A 12,184-nucleotide genomic window follows, 5' to 3' on the forward strand; every position below is an offset into this window, starting at 1 on the left:
ACTCTGCACTTCCACTGCAGGGGGTGCAGGTTCTATCCCTGGTTGGGGAACTGAGATCCCATGTGCTGCACAGCACAGCCAATTTTAAAAAAAAAAAACAACCTAAATGCAGAATCCAGAATTGCATCTATATTTTTAAAATAACTACATCTATTTAAAGACATGTATAAATAATATTAAGCCTTAGAAGGAAAAATAGAAAAATTAAAATAGTTAATTTTAAAAATGTGTTAGGTTAGTGAGATTGTGAGGGTTTTTCTTCCTGTTGTTTGTTTTGTTGTAAAAACTAGGAGAATAGGAAAAAGGATATCCAACATGCACAGAGAAGAAAAACAAAGGAAACTCTGTGTCCCTTTTCTTCCCTACAGTTACATATCTCCTCTAGGAAGTTTATTTCCTCTTCTCAGGAAAAAGCCCTATAATCTATTAATGTGATTGAGAGCTAGATGATGTCTGTAGTTTACCCTGAAATGCATTTTTTAAAAAAAGATGGATTGATAGATACATAGATATGCAATAAAGACAGTATAACAAAATGTTAGCCATGATTGAATCTTAGTGGTAGGTATATCGGTATTTACCTTATATTTCTTTCATCTTTACTGTATGTTTGAAAATTTTTTATAATAAAATATTAGAGAAAAATTATTTTGAATGCCTTTGGGGAGGAAATGAGAAATATAATAGCCAGTTTTTATAAGCAGTATTCACTAAGGAGTTTTTATTTTCTATCTACATTATAAATTAATATATATACTGAACACCAGTGAGATATTGTCATTAATAGGATAGCCTGCATTTGAAATTTATTGGGTTTTCATACCTCTCTCTCCCTCTCTCTTTCTTCTGTGCAGCTTTTTTGTTTTCCTTTATCTTACAAAAGACAGTCGTTTTCTCACCATGAATATTATGAACAAGACCACTTCAGAGGTGTGGTTGATAGATGGCATGAGCCCTTGGGACCCACCAGTACTTATCCAGAAGCGAATACACGGGGTCCTTTACTACGTAGAACACAGAGATGATGAATTATACATTCTCACTAATGTTGGCGAGCCTACAGAATTCAAGGTAAATCCTGTATTCTCCTGGTCCCCATTTAGGCTCTTAGGGAGTGTTACACTAACATCAACATTTCTTGCTCTAAGAGTTTATTGTTTTGTAAACTTTGGGTATTGTAAAAACTAATGCTACCTTCCTATGTATAACCAATCCCATTTCTCTTCCCTTAGAGCTAATACCTCTTCATATTTTAATTGTACCTAAAAAGGTTAGTAAATGAAAACATACTCTATCCTAAATATATAGTTATCAAAGCCAAACTTAGTGGCTTAACAAACTTTTATAAGCTCATGATTTTGTGAGTCAGTAGTTTGGACTGATCTCAGGCAGTTCTTTTACTGGTCTCGGCTCGGCTCATTGACGGTTCCACAGTCAACTGGCTGTACTCTCACTCAGATGTCCATTGGTTGACCAGTCAGCTAAGCACTGGGCTATACCCACCCAGCAGGCTAGCCTGGGCTCATTCATACGGTGATGTTCACACTTCAGCCCTGATGCAGAGTTAGTTCCTTCAGCTCTTCATAAAACAGTGAAGACTAGTGTGGTCTAGTTTTCAGTGGTTTCATCTCTGGATGCTGTAGTAATCATGTTCTGGTACCTAGATCTCTTCTAATTTTGTTCCACACAGCTAATGAGAACAGCAGCTGATACCCCTGCTATTATGAATTGGGATTTATTTTTCACAATGAAGAGAAATACCAAAGTTGTAGACTTGGACATGTTTAAGGATCACTGTGTTCTATTCCTGAAGCATAGCAATCTACTTTATGTTAATGTGATTGGTCTGGCTGACGATTCAGTTCGGTCTCTAAAGGTATGTTTAATTTTCAAAAGATAATACGTTAGTCAAAATACATGCAGTTTATTAACAGAACATCAAATTTTGAATAATACCAATATACTTTTTCTTAAAAGGAAATTAATTTAAATGGAATTTAGCATATTGGGTCTTTATCAGGTTTAGGAGGTTTGTTTTAGAATTACTTAAAGGACCTTCCTTTTTGTGCACTTTTACTTAAAAATACTGTCTTATAGCATGAATTTGAGAAGTAAGGTGCCATTGTATTTCTCTTTCTGCATATCTCTATATCACATATCTCTACAACTTTAGATATAGTAATAACTCAGGCCAACTTGGCAGCTGGTGCCTAACCACTGCCTCCTGTTCCCATCCCACACCTCCAGTGGGGATAGTAGTCATGCCCACTGTGTTTCTGCTACTATGTTTCTGCCACTGCATTCTCATGTCTTCATCATCTCTTTGCCAGTTTTATTGCTAAAACTGGTGAACGGTAACGTTATTGCCCAGTTTTAAAGCAGCATTAATATGTGACTTTAGATAGCATGCACTGAAGGGAAGAAGAGAGGCCTCTGTTTTGCTTGATATGGAAAGAGTTGTGTGACCAGCAAACAGAGCACTTGTACCTCCCCATCTGTACTATTATCACAATTTTTGTTAAAATGCAATTCCAGTAAATTCACTGGATGTTTATCAAATTTCTATGTGCAAAGTACTGTATTGGGCACTCTGGAATGGAAAGATAGTAGGACAAAATATCTGGCCTTAAGGAGAATACAGTTTATCATGAGATTAGACTAGCACACAAAGATCAAGTATAAGGTGGGTTGAAATAAGTGGGATCAGAAACATAAAATGTGCTGTGAGGCCCAAAGGAAAGGAAGAGGGCCCAGGAAAGCTTTGAGGGGAAGTAGAATTTGAGATAAACCGAAGAGGATAGATAGGATTTTGATGGGTGGGGAAGGGAATGGTATTCTAGGCTGAGAAAGTCCATCAAATGAAGCTCTAAGCTGGAGAAGTTCAGAAAATGTTCAGGAAACTGCTAATAATTCATTTTTATTGAAGCAGAATAAATTTCTAGGGGATGAAGCTATGATTTGACATTCTTTGACTGTCAAGGTGGTGAATTTATGCGTAAATTATGAAGAGGGGAACATGTGAAGTGTGCGGGCAGGGGAATAATTTGAGGAGTCAAGCTGTACTTCATGAGGTTATCTGGCAGCCATGTTAAGAGTACACCAAAGCACCAAGAGATAAGGGGCATAGAGGTTAGTTTTGAGATTGTTACAGTGGTATAAATAAGAAATAACTAGGGCCTAAATAAAACAACCAAAATTTTCCATCTACTTCATGAAATCAAATTATCAAATGTAATGTCCAGTGCCTTAGAAGGCTATATAAATGTCCTAAAACAAAAATGGTGATTCTTAACTCCAGCAGTTTCTTAGTGCTTTCATCTACTGAATTCAAAGTGTGTCTTTTCACTTGCTAATTGATGCCGAATTCAGACATCTTCAATTCAGAAACTGGCAGAACATCTGTTCTTATTGCAGTCTATAGGAATAGGGATGGGAGAAAATATATAATTTCTAGCAATGCATTTATTATAACAAAATTCTTGCAGAATTAGGAATGTCATGAGACTTTGCTCTAAGATTTGATTTCTAAGTAAATATGGGCTTTTATATTTTTTGTATTGTTAAGATATGCCTCAGTTTCCATTTTTTTAACTTCCATTAACACAAACATCATGTCTTTCATTTATTCTGTATCCTCTATTTCTTTATTCCTTGACCTTTCCCAACCTGTAGTACCTATTATGATGTTCTGAGTATGATGTTCTGAGTCATCATCACATGGAATAAAATACTATATTATATACCAGGTGCTAGTTAAAGAGAATTTTATAGATCAGAGCCTTTTTATGAACTGGATAACACTGATTAATATGCACAGCCAGTGCTATATACAAAGGACATCTGTAAGCCATACTGTGAGTGGATTATAAAGTATTTCTGTATGTAACATCTCTGCCCAGTGGGCACTTGACTAAAAGAGCTTTATAAACTCAATCTCAGCAATAGAAAATGTCACGCCCTTGATATATTGCCTCATATCCTTGGTCATCATATCATCAGTATTTCCTGGTGATGTTTTTAGTTATATTATTTGGTTATGATATTTAATTTAAGCAAATTAGGAAGTGTTTTGCTTTGTGCTAACATCAGTTCATCTGGAGCAGCCTGCATGCTTGGGCTGATTTTCTTTCAGCATGTATGTCTTAATCATTCTTTTGATGAAATGACTGGTTAAGTGGTAGAATGCTTTAAACTAAACCTGTTTCTGTCAAATATCTCAAGGAATATCTGCATATCACCTGGCCAGCTTATAATTCTTCTCAGGCTCTGTTCATTAATATACATAGATGATACGGCAGGCTTATCTCAATAGGAAATGTGGCTGAAGATATCCTTGAGATAGTTAATACTTACTTCTATATCAGCTGGACAAACTTTAGAAAGTCCATAGCCTTGGAACAGTTTTTGTTATGATTAAAACTTTAACCTTGGTCCCATTAGTTTAAGAAATACACCCAAAAGACTTTTTGATTTATTGGAACCATTTAATCAGAAACTAAGCTTACTAAAAAAAAAACAAAAAAACGAAGCTTACTACATGAGTCACATGGAAAATGTTTTAAAGTGTCACCAAAGGGGAGAACAACTTGCACCCCTGAGGGCTGAGGAGCCTTGTGCCCTCAATCTGAGGCCTCTGTTACAAGGTTAATAGCAATGCTTCTTCCTTTTTTTCCCACTAAGGTCTCAGTTTTTACTCGTTTCACTTTTGCTACCAGATTTCCCAACTTTCATGATTACACTTTTCTTTCTAGTTATGGCTTATATTTAAATAAACAAGTTATCCTTGAAAATAGCCCACAATCTGAGGAGAGTAAATTAGGAACTCTTTTAGAGAGACATTGCAAATGTATGTCCCTAGTGTTTCGGGGCAATGGATTCTTTGGATTAATTACAAGGAACTTGTTCTGTGAACATAAGCTCTTTGGCTATAGTTTCTACAGGTTAAATGGTACACTCTTTATGCATACATCCCCCACCTACCCTTTCTGAATAGTGCCCACCAGTGACGTTACTGTGCCAAGACCTCTGATTTTCTAAGGAATTTGCTCTTTCTACAATTACTCAGGGAAAGAAAGGCAATTTTCTTTTAATGTTCTGACTCTCAGTACCATTTCTAACACACTGTCAGCCTGCTTACTAGAGTTCTTTAAAAGGTGTAAGAGGGATGTTAGTGGAAGGCTTGAGGCTGGACCCTGCTGCTCTGAGAGAATAAATTTTGATTTCTTTCCTTTTTTCTTAAAGTTAAGAATCTTAATCGTAATAGCTGTGAGTCTCTCAGAGTGGATGTGCAGGAAAGGTTTTCTTCTGCACAATGGTTACCCTGGGAGCTAAAGTTAAAAACAAATTGTAAATGCTTTAGTGCTGCTGAGCCAGTTTGTAGCCCTGGAATAATAACTGTCATCACTGCTGCTGTCCAGGCAGCAGACTAAGGGCTGCTGGGTAAATTATTAGAAACACATGTGAGAAATTTCATTTTCTATGAGAATAGAGATCTTGGAGATGTCTCTGGGTTCTGGAATTACTACTTGATTTGCTGTTATTCTTAATCATTTTGCTGTTTCATTGCCCAAGTTTATATACCCCCAAAATAAACTTTTTTATTGAAGGAGACTTCATGTAAATCTAGATTCATGATAAACCATTTTCCTGTACTTTTTTTCTTATTTTATTGGTCATTTGCATAGAGTTTTGTTTTTCACTTGAAATATTTTTTGTTGTGCTGAAGTAACCCTTAGATGAGGCATTATGTGATAATGGATAAAAATAAATTTGATGTCCACATCATCTTGTTTGGAGCAGACCCAGAAATTTAATTAATAATACTTAGTGTCTAGATAAAGAGTAAAAATAACTGTTTTATTTCTTCAGCTCCCACCTTGGGCCTGTGGATTCATAATGGATACAAATTCAGACCCAAAGAACTGCCCCTTTCAGCTTTGCTCTCCTATACGCCCCCCTAAATATTACACATATAAGTTTGCAGAAGGCAAACTGTTTGAGGAAACTGGACATGAAGACCCAATCACAAAGACTAGTCGTGTTTTACGTATAGAAGCCAAAAGCAAGGTAAGTCTTTGTGATCCCCACTGTCAGCCTCTGTTTGTTGAAAGGATACTATTTGTCAAGTATTGTGCAATTGCTGGGATTACATTAGCACAGTTTAGTAAAGTGGATCTCACATTCCACAGCAACACCCAAATGATTTTAGGGGGTACGTGGACTTTTTTTTTTAACTTCTGATACGCATGCATTTATTTAAACATGGATTAGAAAATTTATAACCATCATAGCAAGCCCTTGATTTCATGTGTTGTGTATATTTGAATATTAAAAGTTGATTTAAAGAAGGAAATAATCAAAGTTTCTGTGTAGTTATGACAAAAATTATGAAGGTAGTAAGCAATTGACTAGAGTGAACTAGACTAATATAGACTCCCTGCCCTCATGGAGATTAAATCTAGTGGGGAAGATGCTAGATTTTGAAGAAGTAATTACTAATGTACTGATTGCTGCCAAGGAAGACGTACTGAGTACAGTGGAAACATATGGTAAAGGGACCTTACCTCGTCTGGAGAAATTGGGGAAAGCTTCTCTGAGGAAGTAATGCCTCTAGGATGATCAAGAGTTAAGCTAGAAAAGGGGAAGGAGGATTCTATTTTGTGCAGAGGCTCTGAATTGAGGGAGAAATAATGCATTCAAGAAGTATAAAGGAGAACAGTATGGCCAAAGTCTAGCGTAAAAGAGGGAAGATTGTCCGGGGGCAGTGGGAGGTTGGGGAGGTAGTAAGTAGAGAAGAAAATTTGAGCAAGTGAGGAACAAATTAATACATAAACTGTGGTCTTGAATTTAAGGAATTCTCAGAGCTTAGCACATCATACATCAGATAATTTCACATGTACTGACAAAGAATGAATCAAAACAGAAACCTTTTTTCCTTGTGAATTTTTTCTTTAATTCATTGACTTTTAAAAAAAATATCTTTAAGCAAAGACTACTTTAATATTATAAAAGCAATACACGCTTATTAGAACAAATGCAAAAATATAGAATGTATAAAGTTTAAATGACTACTTTTCATTCCTATTTGCTGTACTGCATAGAAATAATCATTGTTAACACATTATCACCGTCCAGATTTTTGGTTTTTGTCAACAAAATACATATGTTTAGGCTTTGTTTTGTTTTACAAAGATGGGATTTATACCAATATCCCAAAATGTTGTAATTATACCCCAAACGGAAAGAACAGTGAAGCTAAGCTCTTGGAGAGCCAAGGGATTCTTCGTACATTAGGGAAGAAGGAAAGCAACCGCTAAAGGGAAGCTGCTATAACTACAGGCATTTCTGCACTGCTGATGAACTCTGGGATTCAGGCCATCACAGGACTTGCTACCATCCTTACCTCTTCCTTTTCATAAGTTTTCAACCAACAAGTTTTTCTCTGCTTGTTTAAGTGAAGTTGGGTAGGAGGCAGGAAGATGAACACAACAAGATTATTTTATAGAAATTAATCTGCATCATTTTATAAGAATGAATCTTACTGAGAAGTGAAAATTCAGTTACGCTGTCATAACGGGTATAATAATGAGAGGAAGAGTTCTTCCTTATTTGATAACACTCTAGTGCCCCAAAGTGAAGTTTTCAAAATGGGAATGAAAAAAATGGGGAGAGTGGCCTGATTATATTATTTTCCTTATGTAAACTAGTGCTTTTTCATTAGTTTCTGTAAGCAGGGTGAGAACCAACATTTCTACCCTTTTTCTATGAAAGGAAGTCAGTTGAGTGTGAACTATACTGGAGTATAGTTATTTGCCCTAAAAATAATTCAGATGTTAAAATTTGTAAAACTTAAACCGCTTTTAAACATTTTAAAAATAAATAGGTCTTTGAAGAGGATGTGGGTGGGTGTTAGGTCAGTAAGAGATTTCAGGTTTTAATGATTCAGAATTCTGACTATTGAGTACAGAAAACTGAGTTGTTAAAACTTCTTTAATTAGCATATTTGTATATATATTCAAAGATGAGAAATGCCTATACGTAACCAGACGTATAGGAAGAATACCATGCTAGTATGTCTAACCTTGATAGGTATTTTGGCTTGTCCTGAAAGAAAAAAAAATTAGTTATACTGAGTAGTGAAGAACTCTTTAAAGTCACTTTACTGTCCTGAAAAGCTACATTTAATAAACTATTTTCAACCCAGACTCTTGCTGTTCCTTTCTAGTTACTATTATAGGTCAGCAGAGTAGCTGAAAATTAAGGACCCTGAGGGATTTTTAGAGACCGTAACTCTTTTGTCTTAATTAAATGAAGTTGGTGCTCAACATCAATAAGCAGCACATAAAATTGGGGTTAAAACTGTTTGAAAAGACTTCTTTACCTGCATAGTAAATCTTCATTTCCAGGATGGAAAATTAGTGCCAATGACTATTTTCCATAAAACGGATTCTGAGGACTTGCAGAAGAAACCTCTCCTGGTACATGTATATGGAGCTTATGGAATGGATTTGAAAATGAATTTCAGGCCTGAAAGGCGGGTGTTGGTGGACGATGGATGGATATTAGCATATTGTCATGTTCGGTGAGTCAACACATTTTGCCTGGCCTATGAGTACTGGAGTATTGTCACATGTTCAAAATAACAGTATATTGGGGAGCAGAAGTTTATTTTCTCATTTGTATTGTTGAATTTGTGTATTCTTAAACCTGTGCTAGTAGAACCTGATTCAGTAACATATTAATGCCAAAAGCAAAAGGGTAGATTTTTCAGATTTTACACCAGATTTTTAGGATTTTTAGAAGAGATAAACCGAGCTCTGTACTTTCTTAGTTACATTATTATTTCCATTTAATTCTCCTGAGTTTGGGTTTTTCTAAAATAGCCTCTTAAGCTGGACTCCCTTTTTTCCACTCTAACTTCCATTTTATTTAAGCTGTTTTCAGGACACTATTAGTACTATATGTTTCTGCTTAAAATTCTTTACCACTTCCCCATCTCCACAATAAAAATCCAAATACCTCAGTATAGTATTTAACGTCCTAATGATTTGGCTTATCTTTGTAGTGGCATCTGTCATCACTTCCCAAACATGTCCTGCTCTCCAGCCATGCACATCCTACACATCCAGCCTCGCTACATGCTTTCACATGACAACCTCTTTCCCCTCTGTGCCTTTGCACATGCTGTGTCTTGATGCCTTCCCTTTCTTTGCCCTTCTGGGAACTCACATTCTTCCTTCAAGACTCAGCTTAGGTATCACCTCCTTAAAGCATTCATGTTCCTGACTCCTATATATACCACTAACCTGACAGGTGGATGTTCTCTCCTCTGGTTCTGGTTCTGTTATAGCAGCAACCACATTGCTTGGTAGCTGTTCTCTTTCCCTGCAAAATTATGACCTCCAGGACAGAGGATTCTGCTTGTTTATATTTTTAAGGCCTGCATTTAGCACAATGTCTGGTAAATAGTAAGCAGGCACTCAAAGCATGTTTGTTGAGTCAGTTTTTTTTTTTTTTTAAGGAAGATTTATTTTTTTTAACAACTAGTCAAAAAATGATACTGTTTTTCCATATTAGGTACTAGAGTCTTGCAAAGCTGACCATTAGATCTATTATAGATATTATTCTTGTTTAAATTAGATGATCTTTAAAATCCCTCTCATTTCTAAGATTCTCTATTTTTAAAACTAGAATAAGGTTTCATAACTGACCCATTACTAAATTATGTCACTTAAATTATTAAATCTTTAATATGACACTACCTTTGCATGCTTCAGTTCTAACTCTGCCAGTTCCACTAATTTTTTTCTGAATGCAGCAACTCTTGTCTTAAAATCTCTACATTCTTGTCTTGCAGATACAGATATTTTTTCAAATTTCTGACAGCATAATTGTTGGGACGTTTCATCCTACAGAACATCTTTATTTTTCACTCTTGCTTTATCCAGTGCTTTATTACCATTTTCATAATCCAGTAGTGACCTAGATCTTTGATAGGGGAGATCCTTAGCAGCTTGAGATTCTTCTTAAGTAATATTTTAAAAGGTCAGAAAGTTTGAGGTCCTCATCAGCTGACACTTTTTCTTGTTTTATCAAACAGTTCTGAACCTTTAAGAAAAACTTGCATATATGTGTAGAATTCTGAGTTCCTAAAGCATATAATGAAGAACCAATTCTATTGTAATCATCTGCAGCACTTTTGTGGGATCTCGTCATCCTATCAGATTTAGCAGATGCATCCTTAACTCAGTTATGATATTCTAAAAGGAATGTTCGTTCATGCTCAAAGAAATCATCTACATCCTTTACGCAAGAAACAACTACTTCATCTGCTGATTTAACCACATTTTTAAAGAAATCTTCAAGTTTCTCTTTTTTATTTTTTCCTCGCACAGTCAAATCTTGATTATATTCCAGGAAGACATAGAAATTTAAATCTTTCCTCAAAATGGGATGTGCTGCCACACAACACAGGAACACTTCATGCACTGCAACGGTCTTCTTGAATATTGCCAAATACTCAGCTTCCAGCTCCTGTTTCATCTTTGTGAATTCTTCCTTTGTCATAGACCCTTCTTCAAGTTTCTGTAGTTTTTCCCTTGAGGCATCAAAATCAGGTCTTGGTGGTGCTAGGAGGGATAATGTAACCTGCATAGTCTTCACTTTCTATGAAGGAATCATGAAGCCAGATAAGTTCCTCGTGTTGTCGAACAACAGAAAACTCATTTTTTTAAAAATTTGGCAATGAACTCTTTGTGTGAACAGTGAATTTTACTTTCTCTCTCTTACTAAGAGCATCAGAAATGTCCACCTGTAGAGCAGCATCACTTTGAAGATCTACATTTATTGCTTTAAGTCCGCGGTCCTCCTCTGAGAGGAAGTCGGGGCCGTCCTGCAGGGTTGGCAGGGCCCGGCGCGCCAGGGGAGAGGATGGAGTGGGGGAGACACAAAGGGAGACATTAGTGCCAGGCCGGTGAGGCCCCCATGCCTGCCCCACGCCTGCCGCCCCCCACTGCGCGCCCGGGGCTCAGCACCGCCTTGAATCAATTTTTGATTGTCTGTGTCGGGTTGGCAAACTTTTTCTCTGAAGAACAAAATAGTAAACATTTTAGGCTTTGCAGGCCACATATGGTCTCTGTTGCATATTCCTGGTTGATATTTTTTTTCCCAACCTTTAAAAATGTAAAAATCCTTCTTAGCTCAAGGGCCATACAAAAACAGGCCTCTGGGGAGATTTAGCCCGCAGGCTGTACTTTGCTGACCCTGACCTATATATCATTAACATTCTTTCCCCACTAAAACTTTTTTCCCCTTTAATTTCAGGGGAGGTGGTGAGTTAGGCCTCCAGTGGCACGCTGATGGCCGTCTAACTAAAAAACTCAATGGCCTTGCTGACTTAGAGGCTTGCATTAAGACACTTCATGGCCAAGGCTTTTCTCAGCCAAGTCTAACAACCCTGACTGCTTTCAGTGCTGGAGGGGTGCTTGTGGGAGCATTGTGTAATTCTAATCCAGAGCTGCTGAGAGCTGTGACTTTGGAGGTAAGTACTCTGCCTCTACTGTTTACAGAATAGGGAGGCGTGAAGTAATAGATGCTCTAAGAAAAATTTTCTGTTACTTTTTTACCATAGCATAGGAGTATAACAAAGCTTTTAAATTTTAAGCACAGAATTGTAGCTCTGGGAGAACTTCCCTGACAGTGTTCTTTATTGATTTTTAAGGATTTCCTCTGAAGGATATTAATGGCTGTTCCCACTGATCATTTTTTATTTGTAAGAACATTTAGAGTTGGTGGAAAAGAGACAAAGCATATACGAAACACCAGATCCAGGAAGTCAGGCCAAGCACACTGACTCTGGAATGTGTGAAATCCTTTGACTCTTATTGCCCATCAACATTTCAGTCCTGGATTTAGGGGCTCTCTATTTTCACATACTCTATTCTTATTAATGGTCTTTAGGAATATTTTCCTATACTTCAATTGAAATATCTTTTCCTGTTCTGAAAAGGCTCTATAGTCTTTTCCTGATGTCCAAAGTTATGAAATTATAGCCGCTCATTTCACCTCCATCTTTCTCCTGCTTCCTGGTTAGTGTAGGGGAGAAAGAAATTTTCCTCTTCCCTCTAGGTTCTTCTGGCTGGTCTCAGAATTAAATTGACATGAGACAGATTAACAGGAGAAAAAT

The 12,184-nt window shown here is 36.7% G+C and overlaps 1 protein-coding gene and 1 pseudogene across 11 annotated transcripts in view; one reads left to right on the plus strand and one right to left on the minus strand.

Annotated features, from left to right (window-relative positions):
- The window catches only part of PREPL (prolyl endopeptidase like), a 62,888-nt gene that overhangs the window by 43,186 nt on the left and 7,518 nt on the right, over window positions 1-12,184 (plus strand). For all 10 annotated transcript variants that reach the window (XM_082427733.1, XM_082427728.1, XM_082427731.1 and 7 more), the window contains 5 exons: window positions 855-1,071; window positions 1,691-1,876; window positions 5,869-6,066; window positions 8,406-8,581; window positions 11,323-11,539. In XM_082427733.1, coding sequence (XP_082283859.1) covers window positions 855-1,071; window positions 1,691-1,876; window positions 5,869-6,066; window positions 8,406-8,581; window positions 11,323-11,539 — 994 coding nt within the window. The remainder of the gene's footprint in view (window positions 1-854; window positions 1,072-1,690; window positions 1,877-5,868; window positions 6,067-8,405; window positions 8,582-11,322; window positions 11,540-12,184) is intronic.
- Window positions 8,589-11,309, minus strand: LOC309644214 (sorting nexin-6 pseudogene; annotated as a pseudogene). Its single transcript has one exon. The product of its transcript is annotated as a sorting nexin-6 pseudogene (transcript).

The sequence above is a fragment of the Balaenoptera physalus genome, assembly GCF_965194825.1.
Source record: "Balaenoptera physalus genome assembly, chromosome: 15".
Taxonomy (NCBI): Eukaryota; Metazoa; Chordata; class Mammalia; order Artiodactyla; family Balaenopteridae; genus Balaenoptera; species Balaenoptera physalus.